A 25,117-nucleotide genomic window follows, 5' to 3' on the forward strand; every position below is an offset into this window, starting at 1 on the left:
AATGTTGTTTGTCTTTTGTTCGTTCCCTTAAAATTGCCACTGTTTCAGCCACTGAAAATGGGATACTTGGTAGATAGTACTGTTCGTTAACATATAAAGATGGCTTTATGCTTTTGTCGTTGGAGAATGGTATTTTGATATTAGAAAAAGAAAATTAAATTCCATTTAATGCTATTTTAAAATAAATAAAAATTCAGGAAAAGAAAAAGAGCTCCCAGCGAGGATCGAACTCGCGACCTTTCGCTTACGAAGCGAACGCACTACCACTATGCTATGGAAGCAACGGTTGAAATGAATTTAAAAAAGGTTTGAGAAATTGAATAAGAATTTTCCATAAAATATAAAATATATGAGTGGGGGCATTGATTTTGGGTTGAAATAATTAATGTGAGCAATGTGTGAGATGGTTGAGAAGAGTGTGGTGTGACATTACTATTGTGTCAGGTGGTTGATGAGATTGACGAGTCAGTTGACTTAGGAAATGAAAAAAATTCTTGAAATTCGTTGGAGTCTCTTCTTTTGTAGCTAAGTAATAAATTAATGAGTGGAACCGAAGCAGCAGTTCTTGCAGTCAAACAGTACACAACATTTCTCTTCCCATTCTCTTATCGTGCAGCAGGGGAATTGCATCATTTATTGCCTCTTCCTGCATGTAACTTTCAACCACAAATTCTCTAACATGCTTCATAACATTTAAGCTTTAGGGACATGGAGAAGATATGCATAGTCAAAAATACACTAACTCATGCAAAATGCTTGCAAAGACTGAAATGATTCAAATACTTTAATCATCTAAAATACTAATCAATTGTATTCGTAGGCAGTGCTTATAATTTTTAATTATGAACGCATAAATTGAAAATATTTTTTATTTTACTAAAGAAAATTAAAGTATCATGATGCATATAAGTTTTTGTATATAAACATATATTTGTTTTAGTTACCTTTTTTTTATTAATACTAATGTTTTTTAAGTATAGAATTCAGTGCATTTTAGGATATTTGCATAAAAATATTTTGTTTTTTTAATTCATTATTTTATTTGTGTAAACTTTCTAATTAATCGTGACATTTTTGGAAATGGATAGTGTTGTACTAGGAATTTGACTTAAATTACATTTAAATATTATTCATTTATAGAATTGTAGAATTGCTGTTTGTCATATAAAATGTTAACATTTGATGAACAGGGTAGTTAGAAATGAATAGGATTAAAATAAAAAATAGTCGTACTAAAATATGTGACTGATGTAGTTTGAACTATAATTATAAAACCAATTCGGTTCACTTGTTTGAACCGGAAACCGGATACATGACCGGACCGAGTTGGATATTGGTCGGGCTGTAGGTTAAGACGTCGAGTATATTTACATGAAATATACGGCGCTGGCGAAAATTACGAATCATAATTGTATACAAAATATAAATATATTATTTATACTATCATTTATTTTTATTCAAATATTACTTATTTTATATGAAAATATAGTTGGGAATACGGATAAATTAAATTATGTTATGTATATAAATTTTATTTTTAAAATAATAATGGGCCAATTTGTTTTATTACTGATCCAGTACTGGTTCAACTTCAAATACCTCAACATTTATAGTTATAAGTTTATTAAAAAATATTTATGTATTGTTATTGATACTTTGTAGGTTACTACAACCGGTCACACGTATCTCATCTTATACAACATTTATCATTCACAAACAATCATAATTCAAGCTACATAATTGTTAGGAACAGTGAAATGGTAATTAAGTATCTTATATGATTAAATAACAAAATGATAATTTTAAATTATAACTTATGAAAAAAACTAAGAGAATGTCACTTAAAATTATGAAGGTGTATTACTATCTGGTATAGTTTAAGCAACATTAAACTTACTTAATCGTTATTTTAGAGATGTAAATAATGATGCAACATGTTCCTTGCTGAAGTGATAACAACATCTAAGCATTAAAGTTAAAGCATAAATATAATTCTTCATTTATCGTATGTCACAGCTGTTTTTTTTTTTAATAATGTGACTTTGCATTAAGCTACTAATTTATCAAATCTATTGCATGTTATTGACTCATCGTCGCTCGAGCAATGAAAGTTCTTAAATAGAGATGTAACATATTTATATTTGTTTAGGTCGTAAATTAAGTGATCAACTTTGGCACTTTAAGTGTCAAATTTATGCTTGGATAACAATGTTATTTATGTGTAATAAATATTATTGTTTGAGTGTTACTCATGTAGCTAACATGACATTTACTGTAATGTAAAGCTAATAAGTATAACAAATAAGGCATAAAAACTTCTCATAAATGTGAAAAGCATGTCACGTACTCAATAAAGAGATGTTCAATTGTGTATTAAAACTTTTTTGGCAATTTTCACAAAATTGTGTCTCGTGATGTTCTCAAATTGATAGATGATCTTTTAATTATTTTCAAAAACTTAGTCTGTAAATGTTCACTTTCTTTTGTTAATTCATATTTAATGACATGCAATATAAACAACTTATGTTATATATTCTTATATTGATTCGTTTGCAAAGACAAATTATGTCAAACTTTTTATAACTAACCAAGTTTTACCAAGCATACCAATTTTGTAAAGATACAACAATATAGCAACTCATAGCTAAACAACTTAAGTAAAATTTAAACACTCCATCGTAACTAAAATTTGAAAGAATTTTTTTAAATGCAATCGCTATTGGTTATATAACATATAGTAGTTTTTGAAATACAATCACATATAGCTAAAAAATCTAAGTATTATTTAGAGTAACAATCCTAAGATTCGAGTTGTTTTTGTAAGATAACTATGACTAAAACAATGATTTAAAAAGAAAGGTGATTTAAAAGACCATATAATTTCACTTATTAGGGAGAGAGGTAATATCTTTTAACAACTACAATGATTATGAATTATTATGGTTCGTTAATGAATAAAAACAATGTTTATGAAATTTTTAGGACACTAAAATATGTAAGCTTTAAGATTAGCAACATTTTGAAAACTTTAGATAACTTATCCGTGTGATTTCAATTTATGACGTTCCTTTATATAGAGTTGTTAAAAATATAGTTATTGTAATTTTTTTATGCTTGTTGAGAAGATTCAACTCAGGTAAGATCTTTGTCTTTGAGTTACGAAAGAGAAAAATGTTGCAATAAATGCATGTAATATTAAATGTATTTCATGTAGCACTAAATGTGTTTAATGCAGCATTAAATGCATTTAATACAACATAAAATGTTTAAATTTTTTTTCTAAGCAACATTATGATAACTAACATCAAACCTATGTTATAGATTTTTTATCCAAATTAGAGTAAAGCAAAGAACTATATACATCATGTAGTCTTTCTAGACTTGACATAATGTGTGTCAAAGATCTTGTTGACATATAGTGGCTTTAGGATATTCTTCAAGTCACGTAAAAACATGAATTTTAAGAATATATTCTTGATGGTCGTGAAGATAGAAATATGATGTCTCAAACAAAATAATCACATAAGGATTTTTGGCAAAAAAAATGTTAATTTAAGTGTGTGGGCATATTGCGTGGTTATAATATTGATTATCATAAAAGACAAAGGACTACCATGTGCTACAATGTCTCTTGGATAAAATATTTGCACATAATATACTTATAAAACTATTGCTTTATAATAGAAACATATCCATGATTATATTTTATTGTTAAAAACACTTTATAGAAAACATCAAAGATCTATTGAACTCTGCTTAACAATAACTAACAATTTTATTAACTTTATTAAAAAGGTGTTTTTTTAGAATATAAATCACATACTCATCTATAAAATAAGTTATGGTTTATCACCGCTCAAATTTATTAAAACATTAAAAGAAATTCAAGCTGAATCTCAATAGTTAGTCATCAAATATTCAACATGCAAAGTCAAATTACACTAAACTCTTCAAAACTATTTATCTTATTTCAACTTTTCCTTACATAACAATTGCTTGATTCGCACTACAAAATTTAAAATTGGAAGAATAACGAGAATTGTCTCAAACCTCAAAATATCCTAAACTAGTAACGTAATCAATCAAAACATTAACAACAATAATAATAAAAAGTTAAAACAAGTAAGACAATAATGTTGTCACTCGATTAAACATACGAAACCCTAAAATATTGATAAATAAACTAAAAGGAAAAAAAAATAAAAAAATAAAACTAAAGGAAAATTTATTCAAAATCAAAATTTCGTCAATTGAAATTGGTCTAAATACATTCACTTCATAATTATCAAATTTTATCATAAAAGAAATACAAGAAACAACTAAACAAGATTAAAAAACATATTATCAGACATAAATTAAAAAAATGTTTAAAAATTAATAGCTAAGTAGTTAAAATTAAAATTTATATTTTAAAATATAACTAATTATTTTAAATTTCGTCCTTTTTAAAACCATCTTCTCTAAACAAATAAAATTAAATTCTCACACCGCTAACTTGTTAACGGTGTACTTTAATCATTCGGTGATTGGTTGGATTTTCCTAAAACATTTATTTAAATCCATATTATATATTAAAAAAGACTTGATCGTTGTACTAATTATACAAACCTTAACCACCCATGCCATTAAACATACAAAATATGTAATAGCCTTTCTTTGATCCTAAATTTCAATTTCAATTCGTGATATTTACATATGAAAATTTATAAATGAGAACAAAGGACACGATTTATAAACGAGTATGGATAATTAAGTTTTTATTTTATTACTTTCACGTTTTTTTTATAATTTATTGTTTTTTAAGGGTGAGCATATGACTAGCAATTAGTTGCCTTTCATGCATGTCAAAACAGCCAAAGCAAACCACAAAAAATATAAACCAAAGTGAGATGGGATGAAATAGATTTCACACATTAAATTCATATAATTTTTTTTATTTATAGTCTAATGGTTAATGTTCGTATAAATAGAAATAAATAAATAAATACATAACTATTAAAAATAGTTCAAAACTTTGGAATTAAATTATAATTTATTATAGATAGTAATTTTATTTAAATTTAGTATCCATTTATAATTTAGAAGACAATTTGATAATAAGTGTCCATATGTGATACCGTGTTATGATACATGTTTAATTTATTCTATATAAATATTCTTGATTTATGTTAATTAAGTTAATTTATTCTGTATAAATATTCTATCTATTTCTTTGAAAGGCTGGCACAAAAAAATAATGTGATATTTAAAAGCATTTTTTACCTAGAAAATGACAATTTATGTTTAGTAATTGCTCTCTGGCTGCATGAAAGTGTGTACGCGAGTGCGAGTGAAAGAAAAGGTTAAAAGAGTAAAACAATAAAGGAAAGATCCGAAAAATATCCTAAAACGATTGACGCCAACTAAAAAGATATATTTATTATTTAGAGAAAAAAACGACCGTGTTAAATTAATTAATTAAAATTACTGCATGTGAAAATAAAAAAGTTGAGTTGGGTGTTCGAAAATGAGAAGGCGAGTGAATGGCGCGTGGACAGAACAAAACATAAACATCGGAGCCAAAACCAAAACGAAAACCAAAGCGAAAACCCTCTTTCTTTTCTCTTTCTTTTCTCTTCTCCCCTCTTCCCTCCAAGTCCATGAAAGAGCATTGAAACGACAGCGTTTAGTCAAGAGAGGAATTATGGCTCAGAAGCCTCACCTGCAACTCAAGGAGCTGGGATCCAAGCTCGAGACTCTTCCTTCCTCCAAAGACGCTATCGTCAAGCTCTTGAAGGTTTGCATTTTTCCTTTCAATTCCCCAATTCTCCCTCTTCGCCACCTCTCAAAACCTCCTTATTTAATTTTGCCTTTTCCAATTCAGGACTTTCTCCTCTCTTAACTCTTCTTTATATCCGTTGCTTTCTGTTTGAAAATAATAGGAAACCACACTCACGATTTTTCTTAATAGGCGATTTCTGCTTTTAGGAAGACAGGATTGGTTTTAGCTTCGCCGCCTTCAATTTGGTGGGCTTTGCTTCCGCCGAATTTACTTCTTTAATGCGTTCTTTAATTGAGAAGAACAATTTGTAGATTTAATACGCTTGAGGTTGGAGATATTTATGATGATTTCGATGAGAATCTTTCGAGTTAGGGTAACTTTTGAATTCGTGTGCAAACATACGAGAAGTTGTTAACCAGGGCGTTTGCTTGTCTCGTGTTGCAGTTTATTCTTAACAAGTTGCCTTATGTTTTTGATAGTGATGATACTGATAAAAGTTAAATTGTCATTTACAATTCTTTCTTTATATTTTGCAACATTCATGTTTATTTGCATTTGAGACTGAAGTCACTCGAGTTCGATTATTAGATCAACTACAAAGTCTTTTAATAGAATAAAAATGCGAAGAGAGGACGTATATCAGACTGTGATTTGTTAATGATGGACTGGACTGTTAAATTGCTCATATGGATGTAGTCTTAAAAAGTAGTTCGTTATAAAGCTATCGGGCCTTTGGTTTTGGTAATTGCTAATCCCCCTCGGCCCTCAATATTTGTTCCATATGCAGCAAGCAACCCCATGTCTTGCTGAGTTGGACCAGTCACCTTCGGCATCAACATTGGAGTCAATGAAGCCTTTTTTTAATGCAATTGTTAAGCCAGAACTGCTGAAGCACCAAGATAGGGATGTCAAGCTTCTAGTTGCAACATGTGTTTGTGAGATAACTCGGATCACTGCACCTGAAGCTCCCTACAGTGATGACATTCTGAAGGTTCCTTTCATCTACTTAGATTGTCTAATTATTATTTGTCTTCTATTTTACTGCTCAAAATGATTTTGTTTTCTGTTTCAGCCACAAAAAAGTTGGGAACACAATTAGCAACGATTATTTTTCCTGATCTTTGTTGAACCTCCTTGCAGGATATTTTCCACTTGTTTGTGGGCACTTTTAGAGGTCTAAGTGATACCAATGGTGCATCCTTTGGCCGGAGAGTTGTTATATTGGAGACGCTCGCCAAATATAGATCATGTGTTGTGATGTTGGATCTTGAATGCAATGATCTGGTGAATGAAATGTTCAGTATTTTCTTTGCAGTTGCCAGGTTTGTTTATCATAAAGTCTTTATTGAATGATGAGATCTGGGCCAATTTAAGGGCAACAAATGCAGATTTACTCCTGCAAGTTTCTGCAATTCACTTCCGATATTACATAATAGATAATTAGTAGTATTTGATTTTTTACTGGATCATTTTTTCTCTTTGCCAATCATAAAATAATGATAAATGGAGTAAAGATAATTCGACAAATCATACATCTTTTTGTGTCCTTGGAATTTGAATCTTTGGATACGGAAGTGATGTCCTGCTATATAAACAGTCTACCTAGTTGGACAAGGCTGATTGTTGTTATTGTTGAAACTTTACATGACTTGGCCATTTTATTGTATGTCAGTTTTTCTTTGTTTATTCGTCTTAGTATTATTAACAGTGCTTATATGTATATTTTTTTTATCCTTAGAGATGATCATCCGGAAAGTGTTATGTCTTCCATGCAAACTATAATGGTGGTTCTCTTAGAAGAGAGTGAGGATGTGCGTGAAGATCTTTTATCTATTCTGCTGTCTAAATTAGGCCATGAAAAAAAAGTAAGTATTTCTTTCATAAACCAATTTACTGTTAAAGGAAGATAGTTGATTCTCGTATTGCTCTAATATTATTAAAAACCTTGATGATTTCAATATATAATTCCAGGCTGTTAATATGGCTGCAAGGAGGCTTGCTATCAATGTCATACAGCAATGTGTTGGAAAACTTGAACCCAGCATTAAACAATTTTTGCTATCATTAATGTCTGGAGATAGTAAGCCGCTGAACAATCAAGTGGAATACCATGGAGTTATCTATGATCTATATTGCCGTGCTCCTCAGATCTTGTCTGGAGTACTCCCCTATGTGACTGGAGAGCTACTGGTAAATAGTAATTTAGTTTTCTTTCCTGGCTGATGTTAAAGTGATAGAATCTGGTTCAAAGAATTGGGATTAACAAGAGACAATAAGATTTTTATTCAACAGACTCCTTCTTCAACGGAAATCCAAAGTACAAATTAAACTTTTGGCTGAAAATTATGAGGATCTTAGAGCCTAGTTTCTCCCCCCAACACGATAACCAACTAGCTGCCTTCCTCTTCTTTGCTGTCTCTCTATAACAGCCTAATTAATTAACTTATTACCATAGCAGAATGACCATCATTATGAAATTTATAGATGTAAATTAGATCATTAATAATAATGTTCAAATAAAAAATTATCTAAAAATAAAGTCATTCATCATTGATAAGTAAAACTCCTAGTTTTAGACCTATCATAGAAATAGAAATAAGTAACCAGAGTCAATTAATATAAAAGAATAAAAATAACATAGTAAAAAACTCCTTTCTCATGTGAGTAGAACGGAGCCAAGGACATAAACAGAATAGTGAGCTGGAGTACTTTAGTTGTGAGTTGGTTGGAAATGCACCCACTGTAAAGAGAGGAGAGATATGTGTGAGAAGTGTGTGATTTAGCTTCTTTGGAAGGGTTGCACACTGTCTAATGATAAAAGGGAGATCAATTTTGACATTATCCGTAAAAGTTTGATAGACAGCCTGCGATCAAGGGCAAAGGGTTTTTTTGCCCCCATGTCACGAGTAATGGTGTGACAGCTGTCGAGGCAATGTTGTCAAAATTGATGTCCTACCTAAGATCAAGAGGGAGTTGGAAAATTGGAGGTAGGAATGGTATTTCCAACATGGATTTGTTATCATTGGAAATACAAAATTATACTTGAAGATACATTACATATATACATAAAACAACACACAACATTAATAACTTATGAATCACAAAATTTAGCTACACTTAAATTGAAATTTAGTACACCAATAAATCATAAGTACATAAAACAGAGAACAGAGTGATAGAGATGTAATAACCTCTATAGTTGAAATAAAAACATGAGGAAGAGATGCAATCGGCTGAAATCAGAACCAAGGAAGAGATCAGAATTCAGTTACAGAAGGCCAAAATCAGTAAACAAGGCATAGATGCGGATGGCCAGGGACCAGAATGCAGTCACAGATTGCTGAACTCAGCTCACAAGGCAGAGGTGCAGATGGCCAAAGTCAGAATTCAGAATGTGCAAAGAGAAGCCAGAGAGAGATCACCAATGTCAGTATTTGCAAAAAGAAGGCAGAGAGTAGTAATAAGGAACAGGGACAGGAGGGGGTGGGAGCAGATGGCCAGAGACTAGAACGCAGTTTCAGATTGCTGAAATAAGCCCACAAGGCCGATGGAAGACATAATTCTGAATGAGCAAAGAGATGGTGAAGAGTAGAGAGATTCCCAAAGTCAGACTTTGCAAACACAAGGCAGACAGTAGAGTGTAAGAACAAGGGGTCTGGGGTTGGGTGAGATTTGAGAGTGTGGCGAGGGTGAGACCACCAGGGTAGGGCATGAATGAGGGAATTATAAAATAAGGGGTACTTTGTAAAATCATGGCACAGAAGGCTACTTGTAAAGCACATTTGCATGAGCCAAATTTACTTGCAAAAGATTGCTGATCCCACGATCTATTGAAGATCAGTGATTTACTTTGATTATCTGAATTTACTTTTACAGATCTGCTTTGGCATATAGGAGTCCTTAAAAGCTCATATGATCTGCAATTTTTTGATCTTCAACAGCATTGCATGTGATTTCGCATTGCATGTGAAAGCGGGTGTGACAGCCACTTTGTGAAAATTAGACACTGTGGCTTATTGCTGCTACCAGCCATATTATGACATGATGTCGTTATAGCAGCAGTGTCCGTAGTCCTTCCTAGTTGGGGACTGGATGCTAAAATTGACTGCCCATGTCTTTTTGAACAGTGCCATTTATTTCCGATATAGTAGCCTTGTTGATATGATAAACAAAATTTTTGGGTTTAATTTATGCGTTATATGTTGTGAGGTTCTGGGTTTTGCAAAGTATGAATTTGTACTATTAAAGTTACAGTTATTTTTATTTCTCATGTATTTTGTCAACGGCTTTGGCAAAATTGTCTGGGTTCTCACTTGTAATTTGGAATTTGTAGTCTGACCAGCTGGAAACCCGTTTGAAAGCTATGAACTTGGTTGGCGATATAATTTCTGTTCCTGGATCTTCCATTTCTGAAGCATTTCAGCCCATATTTTCAGAATTTTTGAAGAGGTTGACTGATAGAGTTGTTGATGTCCGCATGTCTGTCCTTGAGCATGTAAAGAAATGTCTGGTGTTGAATCCTTTCAGAGCTGAAGCTCCTCAAATAATATGTGAGTGAATTAAATACATGTTCATACGTTCAGTCTTTTCTTTGTTTCCTTTTATTGTTGTTCTATATCTGCTGATTTTAATTGAATCAATCTTAGCTGCCCTTTGTGAACGGCTGCTGGACTTTGATGAAAATGTTCGAAAACAAGTTGTGGCTGTTATCTGCGATGTGGCATGTCATGCCCTAAATGCTGTTCCACTTGAAACTGTGAAACTTGTTTCAGAACGGCTCCGTGATAAATCTGTATGTATACTCTTAAATGTTTGTTTTTTGGTTTCTACATTTTAACAAATAACTGTTTGATTATTTTAACTACAGTATCCAATTCATCATTTACCTTTGCATTTGCAGCTACTTGTTAAAAAGTATACAATGGAAAGATTGGCTGAAGTGTATAGAGTTCTTTGTGAAAAGAGCAGTGATACTGTCATTCCTAATGAATACAACTGGATTCCTGGGAAGATTCTTAGATGTTTCTATGACAAAGATTTCAGGTGAAATACCTGTGCTATATTCTTTACCGCCTTTCCACTTATTTGGACTGCCATCCATCATCATCATCGTCTTATTTTTTAGTACAGTTTTTTGTGTTAACAATAAAGTAATGACTGGCCCCTTTCCTTGAAACTTTATTTTAGAAGCCAAATGGAAACGCTTTGTTTAGCAAATTGATTTGTACTATTTTTTTTATTAAAATGAGTTATTTATATTAAATAAAATAAAATATTTATTTAATCCAACTAAGGCTATGTACCAAGGTTTGATTACCTCAGACTCTAGTTCTAGTAGAATATTGAGTAGTCACTTAAGATGAGTACCCATCAATTATTAGACAATACGAAATGTCTATGTTAGTATTATTTATCAATCCATTTTTTCTACGTAAGTACATTTTTATTTTGAGTAAGCAGAGAATATAGATAACATTTTGAATAATCATCAACCACAAATACCTATATTTTAAGGTCAGATATATGTTTGAAATATATTTTAGGCCCTTATACATCACTCAATCTCAAACTGGTTCTTATATGTTTCTTTTTAAATTTAGCCCGCAACATGCAATTATTTTCAATTAGGTCGTCACTGTATGTTGTAAATACTGTTTGTTGGAGTTGCAATATGATTGTGGTGAATGGTGGGAGAGCCAAATATGTCTCTCACCCTAGAGAGTAATTTACATCTGTTATATTTATTAATTTTTTTTTTAACTGCTGAGGTCTTTTTTTCACTCTATTTCCTTTGTCCTTACTCCTGCTATCTCTTTCCTGGTCCTGTAACTCGTACCATTCCCACTTGTTTATGCTTGATTGGACATAGATGCTTCCTATAGCTGCTGTGCTTGGCAGCTTCAATGTTGCATTGATGCCTTCAACAAACCATTGGTCCACTCCTTAACTGTTCCCTCCTCTTTCTTTTTCTATCTTAGAACATGAAACCAAAAAGGAAGCTATTTTTGTTGTGGACGTTCTTGTGTTTGTGTTTCTAAAAATTAAGAAGAATGGAAACTGTGCTGCCAAGATAAACCTGATTCCCCTTGGCATCCTCCATATAAATGTATTCATTAAATTAAAATGAACCCATGTCATCATTAATTAAAATAAACTTCGTCCGAGGGATTTATTTATGAAGAGAAAGATAAATTAGTGCAATTTGTGTGCAAATTAAAGCTTGGACTTGGGGGCTAGCAGTTTGATTTGAAATTGCTAGTGCTTAGGAAATGGTTAATCTAGATAATGAAAGTGAGAATGGTAAAGGAAGGTGTCCTCAGAATTAACTCATGTGAACAGGATTCAAGTTAATGCACTCATGTTGGAGGAGGGTATGCTCAGACTAATCCTGTCACTGATCTGTTGGCCTTCATGATCAATGATACTTTGGACATGGAAATAGTCAGGCTCGTGAAGTTGCTACTGAAGTTTAAGACCTTTCTGAAACATGATGGGTTCATGGTGAGGCCGGTGGGTTTACACTCGTTGGAAGCATCATGTGGAGGTGAAATGTCTGACAATGCGAAGTTGAGGTGTTTGGTGGAGTCAGTGAGCAGTGATGATTCCCAGAGGCTTCACTGGAGGAAGGAGATGGAGGGAGTGCGACAGCATACAACTACTGTGGTGGTAACAAAGAATACAGGGAAGAGAAACTAGGGAAGAGAGAGGTAGAAAGGGAAAAGGAAAAAGAGAAAAATGATAAAAATATTAGCTGTTAATAATATATTTAATAGATCTAAGGGATGTCAATTACCTTCCCACAGTGGGAGATCGGATTCACTCCCATCCTAGTCAGACCCTAGGATTATATGCAAGAAATTGAAAAGGATTGTCATATATATACACTGGAATCCATAATTCAGTCTCTATACAAAAAATACTTTTCAATTAGGTATGTAATCGTCAGTTTCTTCATGCCAATCTCACAATTTTATAGCAACATCAGATTATGGAAACAAATTGAAAATGATTGTACATCTAAGGGCTAAGTTGAAAAGTTTGTGATATACAGACCAATTTAAAAATTAGAGTCTTGTTTGGGATGAAAAATATATTTATTTTAACCTTTATATGTCATACTGGTCATCCATTTGATATTATTTATTTAGAATACTTCCGTCATCCTCAAATTTGAGCTTGAATCTCAAATGTACAAACAAAAAGTATATTTAATAAGGCATAAACCTCAAGTTTTGTCATATTAAATTAGTCTATATTTGAGTTTTAAATTCAATCAACTATGAGTGTAAAAATTGGTCAATCGTTACAAGAGTATGACCCCCATTTGTTTTTGTAGTAGTGATTTATGAAAATCAAATTTCTATAATGGTTTGGCTATGCACGATTGGATAGTGTATATAAACTTGCAGAACAGTGGATTAAAATGAATCTTTAGTATATATTCTGTATTTTCATATTAATTTTAATATGGACTTTGTTTTATTTACTTTTGTATAATATCATTAAAAAGTTTATGCCTTTCAAGAAAAAATATCTTGTGATTCTTAAAATCTGTGCCATTCTACTAGGAGGGCACAAGTATCTTAGGCCATCTGTTTTAGTGTTACATAAGCCCAGTGATTTCCTCGTTGTAGTTTGTTGTGTTGTTTTTTTTTTTGTCAATACTCCACAGCATAACTTGTTCACGTATCTGCAAACTTTTTCAAGTGCAAAATCAGTTTTCTTTGTGTTTTTTGTAGTGTTAGAGTTCTAATCACGGATGTTTCTCTTTTTCATATTCTTTTGCAGATCTGATATAATTGAATCTGTTCTGTGTGGATCACTGTTTCCTGTAGAATTTTCAGTCAGTGTTATTGCTAAACATTGGATTGGAGTTTTCTCTGGATTTGATAGAGTGGAGGTAAAAGCTCTTGAAAAAATACTGGAGCAGAAACAAAGGTAAGCTTGATTTATTTCTGTGATGAGCAGATGGCTTATAAAACTCTGGTGTCTCAACATCAGTGAGCAATAAAAGTTTTCCCTTTTAACTATACCTGTTTGGTACAGGTTACAGCAAGAGATGCAGAAGTATCTGTCTTTGAGGCAGATGAGTCAGGTATTTGATACTGGAGATTGGAATGATATTATCAAACGAAATCTTGCAAGGAAAAGGAATTGATTCTCATTTAAATGCAGGATAAAGATATTCCCGAGCTGCAAAAGAAGATTCTTTTCTGTTTCAGAGTAATGTCCCGTTCGTTTGCTGACCCTGTAAAAGCTGAAGAGAGTTTCCTGATTCTGGATCAATTAAAAGATGCTAATATCTGGAAGATTTTGACAAATCTCGTTGATCCAAATACTAGCCTCCATCAAGCTCGTGCCTACCGGGTAACATAACCAATAGCTGATAGATATGTGGGTTGTATTTATTTGGGAAACCGTGGTTTCGAATTGTGGGTACATTAGTCTTCAAAAATATGAGAACTAAAATCTTAGAACTTGGTGCTCAATTCCTGTGATATATATCACTTACCTACTCCCCCTGAATTCAGGTCACAATTTTCTCCATGTACATGTGTGATTTTTTCTGGCCCTGTCATTAGTTGCTACCATAGATTGTACTTCCAATAGACTATACTCTTCACGTGTTTTTACTTTTTTGGCTATGAATCTGATTAATTGTTCATTTACTCTGCCTGTGGGTACTAGTTTACTAGCCCTTGTCAGCATATTAATCTCGTGCTAGCCTTATTTTGTAATGCATACTCTATTCAGTCTAAACTTCTGCACAATCAATATAATTTCTCTTTTGGCATCTACTAAACTACACTCAAACACAAAACAGTTTAACGAGATTCAGAAGTTGATGTTTATATGTCATTTGTCCATCTATGTGTCTTTTCCTCCTTAAGCCATTATGAACATTTCTTATATGTGCCAACAACAGCAAACTGCATACATTCAGTGCCATAATTCCAAACAGATATTTACTTTTAGGGGGTCTATGATGCGGAGCAATATTACAAGTTTCAACATTTAAAATATAATCTCATTCTGATACTTCTGACAAACATTGTCTTATTTTTATTTTCCTGGAAGAAAGAAAGAAGCTGTAGCTTGTAGTTTGTTCTTTACTGATTTTTTTTTTTGGTTTGCAGGATGATTTACTTAAAATACTTGGAGAAAAACATCGTCTCTATGAGTTTTTTAATACCTTCTCTGTGAAATGCTCTTATTTGCTTTTTAACAAGGAGCATGTAAAAACAATTCTCCTAGAAACAACAGCTCAAAAATCTGCACAAAATGCTCAGCATACACAATCTTGTATGAATATATTGGTGGTAAGAATTGTTCTTTGCACTGTTATTTAACATTTAACATTTGTCTATGAATTATAAGCAAATACTTCACAGCTTTTGCTTGTAATGACTGCAAAAGCAAAGTAAAAATTTATGTCTTTGCTGGATGCTGTTTGATTCTAATTAGTGAGCTAAGATATTGTCTGTCAAGTGCCAACTTATTCTGCACTTATTCTACGAGCTTAAGTTGTTTGGGAATGCCGAGGAATTGTGAAAAATTTTCAAGTGGAAAAAACTCAAATCTGCATCTTCAGTGGAGGTGTTATGAATTGAACTTTGGGCCTTGGAGAGGCATTAGTATGATTCAATCAGTCAATTCATCCAAATTGTTTGAGCTGATAAAAGAGAGCCCGAAAATGGTTTTCATAAGTGTCACGTGAGTTACGATGGTTTTCATTTTTGAATATCATATGCAGTAGTTTAATGGTGTTTAACTCTGCTACGAAGCAGCTGTATGGCCTGAGTCACTTTGGACATGATAATTAAGAATTACTAGAGCAATATTTTTAACTTCCTGGTATACTTCAAATTGCAGATAATTGCTCGCTTCAGTCCATTGCTCCTTCGTGGAAGTGAGGAGGAGCTGGTGAATTTACTGAAAGATAATGATGATACAATCAAGGAAGGTGTTCTAAATGTTGTAGCTAAGGCTGGTGGTACTATTCGTGAACAACTTGCAGTCACATCAACGTACGACTATTGTCACTGTTTTCATTTTAAATGCATTTCCTTGCATAGTTTTCTTACCATCTCCTTGTTCTATGCAGTTCTGTAGACCTTATATTGGAGAGACTATGTTTAGAAGGCAGTCGGAGGCAGGCAAAGTATGCTGTCCATGCACTGGCTGCAATTACAAAGGATGATGGCCTCAAGTCTCTCTCTGTTCTATACAAGGTTTCATTTGGTTTATTCATTTTATTACCCTGATTTTCGTTAGAGGTGAGCCTTGGCATGACGGTAATGTTGGTGCCTTGTGGACTGGAGGTCTCAACTACAAATATTGGAGACATCCTCTCTGCTTTCAGTGATAAGACTGATACATCTACCCTATCCAAACCCACAAGATGGAAGCTGTTAGAATGTAATAAGCTGTTACAGATGTGTAGGAAATTAACCATTACATAATCTAGGAAATTAGGATGATACATCTACACTATTGATTTTCTCAACTATAACAATCAACTGGCTGATATATTCACCAAGTCTCTTGGAGGCCATCTGATTGAGTACATTTGTAACAAACTTGGTTCATATGACATATATGCTCTAGTTTGAGAGTGTGTGTTAAAATGTAATCAGTTGTTACAAATTTGTAGGAAATTAAACGTTACATAATCTAGGAAATTAGGATGATTGATTCTTAATTATTAGGTGTTTTTATTATAATTGATTTTGTAAAATAGTATAAATACATCCTGTGTGGTCGGCATTAGACCCACATTACATTCAGAACAAAGACAATTCTATAGAAGCCTTCTGCAATTTGTTGCCTTCATTCTGATTCTTCTGGTTGCCTTATGTGCAGAAACTTGTAGATATGCTGGAAGATAAAACACATCTGCCTGCAATACTTCAGTCTCTGGGGTGTATTGCGCAGACAGCAATGCCTGTCTATGTAACCAGAGAGAAGGAAATTGAAGAATTTATAATAAACAAGATTCTGAAAAGTGACAGTGTAAGTGTTTCAAATCTCTTTATAATGGTGTGCTTGTTTATGAAATAAACATGATTGTTGATTTTCATCTAAATGTGTTTTTCTGTTTCAGCAAGAAGATAACCGGAAAACATCTTGGGATGGTGAAAGCGATCTTTGTAAGCTGAAGGTTAGTATGATGAACTGTCAACTCTGTTTAAGATACTTTAGGTTATTATTTTTGTTCTGTGATTTGATACATAAGAATATGCTTATAAGCTGGCTTCATTTTTGACATCTTGTTCTCTCTATTTCTCACTGTTCTTTCTTGTTTTTCTTTCTTCACTGGAGATATATGGCATTAAAACATTTGTAAAGAGCTACTTGCCAGTCAAAGATGCTCATGTTCGTCCAGATATTGACAGGATTCTGGATATACTCAGGAATATTTTACTATATGGGGAAGTATCAAAGGATCTAAAATCAAGGTATATATATCAGCTTCAGAGTTATACTTTTTATAGATTAAATAAATTTTTAAATTAGACAATGGGTTTATATACTATGCACTCATTTATGCTTACTTGCAGTTCAGTTGATAAGGCCCATTTGAAGCTAGCTTCTGCTAAAGCTGTTCTTCGGTTGTCAAGACTTTGGGATCACAAGATACCTGTTGATCTTTTCCACTTAACTTTAAGGGTGTCCGAGGTGGGCTGTGTCTTCTGTTTACCAAATTTCTTCTAGAGTATTAATTGGTTTTCATTGCGTTATTATCAAGATAAAAAGGCTACTTCTGTTCATATTTAAAGGGGGTTATTAATTTGTTAAAATTTTGAATTAAATGTGGGAACAACTGCTTATCATGGTCTTCTTTTTGAGTTTTGTAGGTTAGTTTCCCTCAAGCTAGGAAGATTGTATTGAGTAAAATTCACCAATATATCAAAGACCGCCTTTTGGATGCCAAATATGCATGTGCTTTCTTATTGAACATATTTGGATCCAAACCAAACAACTTTGCAGAGGTAAGTTGCTGATTCATTGTCTTTTTCAAAATTGAAAATTTTCTTTGCTTTAACTTCAATTTTGTGTTTCGGTTATAACCTCTTTGTGTTAATTCAGGATAAACAGAACCTGGCCGACATTATTCAAATGCACCACCCGTTGAAGGCAAGACAACTTTCTTCACAATCAGATGCAAATTCCTTGGCCACTTACCCTGAGTACATTCTTCCATACCTAGTTCATACACTTGCTCACAATTCATGTCCCGATGTTGATGAGTGCAAGGAGTTTGGAGCATATGATGATATATACCGGTATTTGTTCTTATCCACACAAGAAATGGCTTGCTGGATGCAGTATTTGAATACTCTTTTAATAGTGTGTGGAAGGAGATAATGGAATCTTCTCTGGACAGCAGCAGTCCTCTTTGTACTTTATTGGGATTGAGCAGTTCTTCTAGCTTCCTTTTGGTGTTTGGCTAATGGTCCTTTTAGGAGTTTGTCTTTTGCATATCTATCGGGAGATTTATGTGCTGTACATATTTCTTTCTTTGTTCTTCTCTTCTTTTGTGTGATTGATTTCTTTCATTCTTTTGCTTTTATTACCCTCTTACACTTGTGTCTTCCTCTTAATAACTTTGTTGTTTACTAAAAATGGTTCTGAAAAGATTCAAAAGAGAGATCTAGAAAAGAAGGGATAGAGGAACTTTGGTTTTTACTTTTGGTAATTCATAAATGTTAGTGCTATTTCTAATTATTTTATGACATTAATGTATGTATGAAATGTTAATATTTGACTTATGAAGAATTGCCTTTATGCATATACCAAACTACATTGCATTATTTTACATACTGTGGTAAACTTACAAGTTGATGCCTACTTGTGTCTGTTTGCCAGATTTTTTGTATTTTTCGTATGTGCTTATGATTCTGATTTGAAATATGAACGACGAATGCAGCTGGCTTATGCCTACAAATTTATCAGACATCAAAATGTAATAGGTTGAAATGCTCATTGTTTCTGAATTTATATGTTATAAATTTTCAGGCAGTTTCACTTAATACTTTCAATGCTACTGCAAAGAGATGAAGATGTCAAGTCAGAAGTAACTACTGACAAAGAGAAGGAAATTGTATCTACTATCACTTGTATCTTTCTGAGTATCAAGCATTCTGAAGATTTAGTTGACACATCAAAGTCAAAGGTTGAAATTAAATTATCTTTTCCATTATATGTTCAAAATTGCTAAGTCAAAGTGACTAGAACTAGAGACTGTACTCTTACATCTTTTATCAATGGATGTCCAGAATTCTCATGCATTATGTGACCTTGGTTTAGCAATAACCAAACGCTTAGTGCAGAAGGATGTTCATTTGCTAGGATTGTCACATTTGGTTTCTCTACCTCCAATGCTATACAAAGCATCCGAGAAGGAAGGAGATGACACTGGGGTATGCTCCTTATTTTTGGTCAAATTTTGTAGTTCCTTCCAGTATGCTATTTATTCTTGTTCATAATGTGCAAAGTGCCATCTAACTGAGACAATTTTGTAGCAGCAGAGTTCTTGCATCATATCCTATACCGATTTTTAATTTCATTAAATCATTTGAAAATGTATATACTGAAGTTGTAGACTTGGTACTTTAACTCAACATTTCGTTTTCAATTAATAGTGTTTGCATGATGCTTGAGTTCTGCTGAATACATTGGGTTATTTTGTTACAGAGAGACATTGCCTACTAATCAAACAGTGTTATTGATAGGTGTGATTAGCATTTTTTGTGTAGGTTCTTTATGAATATTTATTGACACTTTAATGACACTACCTCTTTTACAAGTAAAATCTATACTGAGTAACTTAAAAGCAAATACCAATAGCGAAATTGTCTTTTCCTTGAACAAAAGTATTATTATTTTTAACATTTATAATAGATCTTGGAATACTTTTAATAAAAATATAGTTCTAATTAATGCCTTTGAAATATTGTCAGGTAACTGAAGTTAAAAGCTGGTTGGCTGATGAAAATGCGTTGGCTCACTTTGAATCTCTTGAACTCGATATGGTATGTGAAATGCAGTGTGAAAGTGACGTGACAACTATCATTGTTTATAAATCTTGAACCATATGATTTTTTTTTCTTTTTTATTTATTTTATGTCAGGTTCATTCCCAATCAGCAGAGAATGAAGCTTCGAAGGATGATGAAAAGGACGGAAATGAGATACCTCTGCGAAAGATGTTAAAGCACATAAAATCCCAGGGGTCCAGGGGCAAAAAGGTGAAAAGGAAGAAGTCTCCTTCAGCTGAAACGAAAAAGGAAGAAAATGATTTTGACACTGTAAATACGGCTAGACAAATTAATGGGGATACCTCTTCTAATGTGGAAGCAAGTAATGGCCACGGACATTCTTTGAGTAAGAAGGCCCTGAAGGATCTAGGTTCTACAGCAGGTAAAAAAAGAAAAGCTAGAGAAACAACACCTATTCCAGTGCCTAAACGTAGACGGGCTTCATCTACTCCTGGAAAATTGACTTTATCAACTAGTATATCAAAGACATCTCGAAGAGTTTCAGAAGAAGAATCCCCTCAACCCAAACTTTTACTGGATGAAGAAGTTAGCCCTGATGCAGATGGCAAAGCCATCCAGAAAAAAATGGTCAAAGGCAGTGAAAAAGATTTGTTATTATCCTCATTAAAACAAAAGGTTAAAGGTTCTGATGGTTATCATAATGATGAGTTGAACAAACCTGATGAGCATGACATGATGGTACAATCTTATTGTCAAGTATATTTATGCTGGTGTGGGATCTAATAGATTAATGCTGTACCCTTCTGCTTATTATTCTTTGCCTCTGTTACAGAGTCTTGATCGTGTACAACTAAGTGATAAGACTGTTAGTAACATTAACAAGTCTTCCATGGGGTCCACTAAAAAAGGGAAAAGAAAAAGTATTTCAGGAATGGCTAAGGTAAGCTCTATTACTGGCCTTCTTCTTAATCATCATGTGTGGATCTTTTATGCGTTTCCCCAGACCCCCTTTCCCTACCCACCTTATCTATTTTGTAATTTTGGTCATGCAAATATTTTGGAATACATAGTTTGATAATTTGATTTGATTTACCATATGCAGTGCACAACAAAGGGAGGTGAAATTGATATCGAAGATCTAAACGGTTGCAGAATTAAAGTTTGGTGGCCTATGGATAAGAAGTAAGTGCTAATGATAAATTTTATAGGGACCAGTTACCAAATAAAAGTTAAATTACTTTTGGCCATTAGGAAGCACATGGAGAATATTCAAAGCTTTATTTGAATTAACTTCTCTACGAACACTTACAGGAAAGGAGAATAGGAAGGAAAAATGAAATAATCTTCTTCCGTAAGTTACAATTAGAGTATGCATAAGTTAGTTTGTAGAATTTATTTTATTTAGCTTCTCTAGAAGTTGAATTTTAACTTATCTTTAAGTTAATTTTCACTTACGGGAGAAACTTATTTCGGTTTTTTATTCTTATTTTCTTCTATAATGTATTTGTGGACAATTTTAGCTAAATGGGGCCAAGGTTTTAAGTTGTTTTAGCACATTTTTGAATATGAATTGCCTTTCAAATTCTGGTGCTCTTACTGGATACTGGTTTCTTATATTTCTTAGTTTTCATTCTGAATCTGTTTGCGTTAATTTATGTTACATTTTTCTGGCTCTTCATCACGTGCTTTCTTCTAAAGTTATTATTTTAGTCATTTTCTTTACATAATCTCTAATTGTTCTTATGTTGGTGCCTTTGATGTTCTGTAGATTTTATGGAGGCACCATTAAGTCCTATGATCCTTTGAAAAGGAAGCATGTGGTAAGCTGAATGATGCTGAACTTGCCCTTAGGATTTGGTACACTGTTTTTGTCCCCGCTGTCTGTTAACTATTACTTACAATCATGAAACAATGTTACTGTGTCATGTCATGCGGAAGATATTATATGAAGATGGAGATGTAGAAATACTCCGATTGGAAAAGGAGCGCTGGGAGCTTATTGACAAGGGCCGCAAAACTACTAAGGTCTCTGGTTTTCCTTTACTTCTCTTCCTTTCTTTGAAGTATTTCTATATTTTCTATTTCCAGTAAAATATATCAGTCACCATTAAAAAAGTCTAAATAACTGATGTATTTCTTTCTTTAATTTCTGGCCAGAAGATAAAGCTCTCTTCACTTGAAGCGTAAGTATCCGCTTGGCATATTAATTTTTATTTTAGTTGATTTTCCTAAATACATAGTCATAAAATGGTTATTAAATTTTAAAGTTTAGATAATAAAAAAGTTAATTGAATACATGTAGTCTACTTTAAGGTAATTGTTAAAATTTGTATATACTACCTAGCTTATTACACGGTCTTGTAGGCATGTACCCCATTGAGTATGTGGTCTCCATTTTATGCACTAATTTTGTGATTACTTTCATACTTTGTAGTTCTGGGCAAAAGCACAAAAGTTCAAGTGGCTCATCACGTAAAAAAGCAAAAAAAATGTGAGTGGCGGAACCAGAGATCCTTATTGCACATTTGTGTTTTTTTGATTGAAAGTCGTGTTATGCATCACTATTGCACATGTGATTTTGCTTTATGTTCTATTTATTATATTTGTATGTTTTTTTCCATTTTTATTATTGGCTTGTATACTTTTTCCTTGTAGAACCAACGGTAATCAATCTTCCAGCAAACCTGTAAACCGTGCATCAAAAAGTAATTTGCATCATGAGGATGCCAAAGAGACTTCAGAGATGTCAAGTCCTAAAGAGACCGCAGCCCCTAAAGCCAATGAAATGGACTCAGGTAATATATCTTAGAAGACTATATGGTTGAACGTTAAATTTACTTTGGAAATGAAATATTATATGTAAAATATATCAACTGGGGTGACTTTGTATCCTTACTGTGTTAAGACCATGGTGCTCTCAAGTATCACATGAATCATGATCTCCAAGTGAATCCCACAATTCTAGCACAATGGTGCTAACATGCCGTGTGGATTTCATTGGAAATACAAGCGCGTTGCCACAACAATGTTGTTGAGTCTTCAATGACGTTGTGAAGTTGGTGATGCAGGCAATCACAGCTGGCTTATGCGTTGTAGGTTTGAACTGCATCCTCGTCAAGGGTGTTTCCATTAGTTTGCAAATGTTGAATCCAGCTAGTAGGTAAGGGATAAATGACAGTGATTAAGGTTTTAGGAACAAACAAAAGATAAGGAAAGAAAACCGGGTCAGGTGTGGGCCTTAGGTATGGGTCTTTTCCTTCAAACGTGGTTGTCTTCCTCCACCCCCATACTTTTTCGTGACACTCCCACACTCCCATAATTTAAAAAATGATCAGTGTCCTTGTTTTTATTTTTTGTTATAGGAAATTCTAAACCTTGTATAGACGGGTTAACCGGGTGCTGGCTTCTGAAAGAGAGGCGTTTGTTATAGGAAATTCTGGACCTTGTATGGATGGGTTAACCTACGGGTTAACCTTTTTGTAACATTTTTTGTATTACTTTCCAGAATAGGTTTCAAGAAAGCAAAATTGTATTCTAGATAATGCATTCTGTCCGGAAAAAGTGCACCGCTCCATAATTTCTGAAACATCTTTTTTTTTTTCCCTTTAAATTCGGGATTAGGTCTGCGATGAAAACAATCGCAATAGCCTTATGCATTGTAGGTTTGAACTGTGTCGTAGGCTTCCATCCTTGTCAAGGATGTTCGGATGAGTTTGCAAACATTGAATCCAGCCAGCGGCTGAGGGATAGAAGACATTAGTTAGGGTTTAGGAATAAAGAAAAGATAAGGAGAAAAAGCTGCGTTTTGGGTATGGGTCTTTGCTGCCTTCAAACTGAATTGTGTTTCGATAGAACAATCTCTAGACATTAGTTAGTGTCCTTTTTTTTCTTATTATTTTCCGGATTAGACTTTCTATAGAGCAACAAATTGTGTTTCGATAGAACAATCTCTAGTTATTATGCAACCGGTAGTTATGGGATTAACAGCTACGGATTGAACTTTCTGGAAAAAGTGCTCCCCTGCCACATTCTAGAACATGTTTTTCTTATTCCGAATTAAGTAATCCAGAATAAATATATTTTTTTATACTAACAAACATGTTTCTTTAATTCTGGATTAGGTCATCTAGAATAAAGTATGGGGTAATTTTTTAGAAACTCACGTGTGTCATGTAAGTTTTTAAAACTCCCGTGTTTATTATGTTTTATTGTGTATTATAAATAGTTAATTGGGCTGCAACTTTAACTTAAATGCCCAACAAATTGTGTTTCGATAGATTTTTATAAATGTTTATTATGTTTTTAGTTATTGATTACGAATCTTATTTTTCACGCTTCAAAAATAGCCTTTACGATTCATACTTCGTATCCCGATTCAACTAGCTTGGTTACGACTTGTGCTTCATCTTTTTTCCTCATTTTCTTAAGCGAAATTTCTTTTAAAGGTGATTCAGAAGAGGAATTGACTGGAGGGTTTGAGGAAATCACGAGAAAGGAGAAGTCTATCAAAGGTACAAAATCAGGTTCCAGAGGAAAGAAGCTACTGAAAGAGAAGAATTTTAATTATACCGAAGAATTGAATGAAGAGAAGCAGGTCTATAGTTGGAGGGTTTCTGAAGATAGAGAGAGTGTCCCACGAGGTAGTTCCGAAGAGAGAGAATTGGATAAATCAAATGGAGCCTTGAGGGATGGAGAAGAAGAATTAGATTCTGAAGGGCGTGAAGATGATAGCGATGCTGGAAGTAGTCCTCGAGAAAGGGCGAGATCACATAAAGAGCCTTCAAAGAGTCCTTATGATGGCCATGACACAAAAGCAGAGATTTCTGATGACGTGCCTCTGGTAAATAACTCCGCTATTGCAGCACTCATGTTATTTTAGTATTTGTTCTAAGCTCATAATTTGATATTGATTGATGCAGAGTAAATGGAAACGTAGGATGGGTAAGAAAAGCTCGGGGAAAGAACAATGAGCAGTTTAACTGTTGTGATTTATCTGTCAAGATTGCAGCGGAGTTGATGCTGTTGTACAAGTACAGGTGTTAGCTTGAGTGATGATTGCACTGCCAAATTGGAGATCCTTTAGTTATTAACATTAATAAATATGCTTAGCAAGTCTTGTAGCCACCCTGTAGAGCAAAAAATAACAGCAGTCATCCCCATGTTTATAAAGAAAAAATGGTGACACTTTTGGGTTCTTTAGGGCTATGTTTCTGCTAAATTACCTTTAATTATTAGTTTAGGGGATAGGATTAGCACACGAATATCATTTATCTAGGTGCCGTTCGTCTTTCCAACACAATTGATATAATTGACTCGGTCAATCAACAATGTGTACAGCTATACGTGGGGATAAT

The 25,117-nt window shown here is 33.3% G+C and overlaps 1 protein-coding gene and 1 non-coding gene across 6 annotated transcripts; one reads left to right on the forward strand and one right to left on the reverse strand.

Moving 5' to 3' along the window:
- Positions 1-209: 209 nt before the first annotated feature.
- On the reverse strand, positions 210-281 carry TRNAT-CGU (transfer RNA threonine (anticodon CGU)). The gene has a single exon. It is a non-coding gene; the product is annotated as a tRNA-Thr (tRNA).
- Positions 282-5,549: 5,268 nt separating this feature from the next.
- On the forward strand, positions 5,550-24,962 carry LOC108343251 (sister chromatid cohesion protein PDS5 homolog A). 5 transcript variants are annotated; one of them, XM_052871899.1, is made up of 33 exons: positions 5,550-5,776; positions 6,549-6,752; positions 6,902-7,083; positions 7,500-7,626; positions 7,733-7,951; positions 10,095-10,311; positions 10,408-10,553; positions 10,662-10,804; positions 13,550-13,699; positions 13,808-13,856; positions 13,937-14,128; positions 14,899-15,081; positions 15,635-15,789; positions 15,867-15,993; positions 16,625-16,774; positions 16,866-16,922; positions 17,084-17,220; positions 17,323-17,440; positions 17,620-17,754; positions 17,852-18,048; positions 18,782-18,938; positions 19,042-19,185; positions 19,726-19,797; positions 19,896-20,501; positions 20,596-20,703; positions 20,866-20,945; positions 21,532-21,583; positions 21,702-21,788; positions 21,921-21,946; positions 22,198-22,254; positions 22,419-22,558; positions 24,218-24,603; positions 24,683-24,962. In XM_052871899.1, the coding sequence occupies exons 1-33, from the start codon at positions 5,684-5,686 to the stop codon at positions 24,731-24,733; spliced, it is 4,947 nt and encodes a 1,648-aa protein (XP_052727859.1). In that variant the 5' UTR covers positions 5,550-5,683; the 3' UTR covers positions 24,734-24,962. The 5 variants fall into 5 exon arrangements, with proteins under 5 accessions (XP_052727859.1, XP_017436898.1, XP_017436908.1 ...); XM_017581409.2 differs by having other exon boundaries at positions 5,551-5,776; positions 24,209-24,603; XM_017581419.2 differs by having other exon boundaries at positions 5,551-5,776; positions 21,924-21,946; positions 24,209-24,603.
- Positions 24,963-25,117: the final 155 nt, after the last annotated feature.

This window comes from Vigna angularis, chromosome 1 (genome assembly GCF_016808095.1).
Source record: "Vigna angularis cultivar LongXiaoDou No.4 chromosome 1, ASM1680809v1, whole genome shotgun sequence".
Taxonomy (NCBI): Eukaryota; Viridiplantae; Streptophyta; class Magnoliopsida; order Fabales; family Fabaceae; genus Vigna; species Vigna angularis.

Coding starts and splice junctions, on each gene's coding strand:
- LOC108343251 (XM_017581409.2), top strand. CDS start 5,684: ATGGCTCAGAAGCCTCACCTGCAACTCAAGGAGCTGGGATCCAAGCTC. Junction 20,946..21,531: donor TGGTGGCCTATGGATAAGAA/GTAAGTGCTAAT, acceptor GATGTTCTGTAG/ATTTTATGGAGGCACCATTA. Junction 24,604..24,682: donor TTTCTGATGACGTGCCTCTG/GTAAATAACTCC, acceptor TGATTGATGCAG/AGTAAATGGAAACGTAGGAT.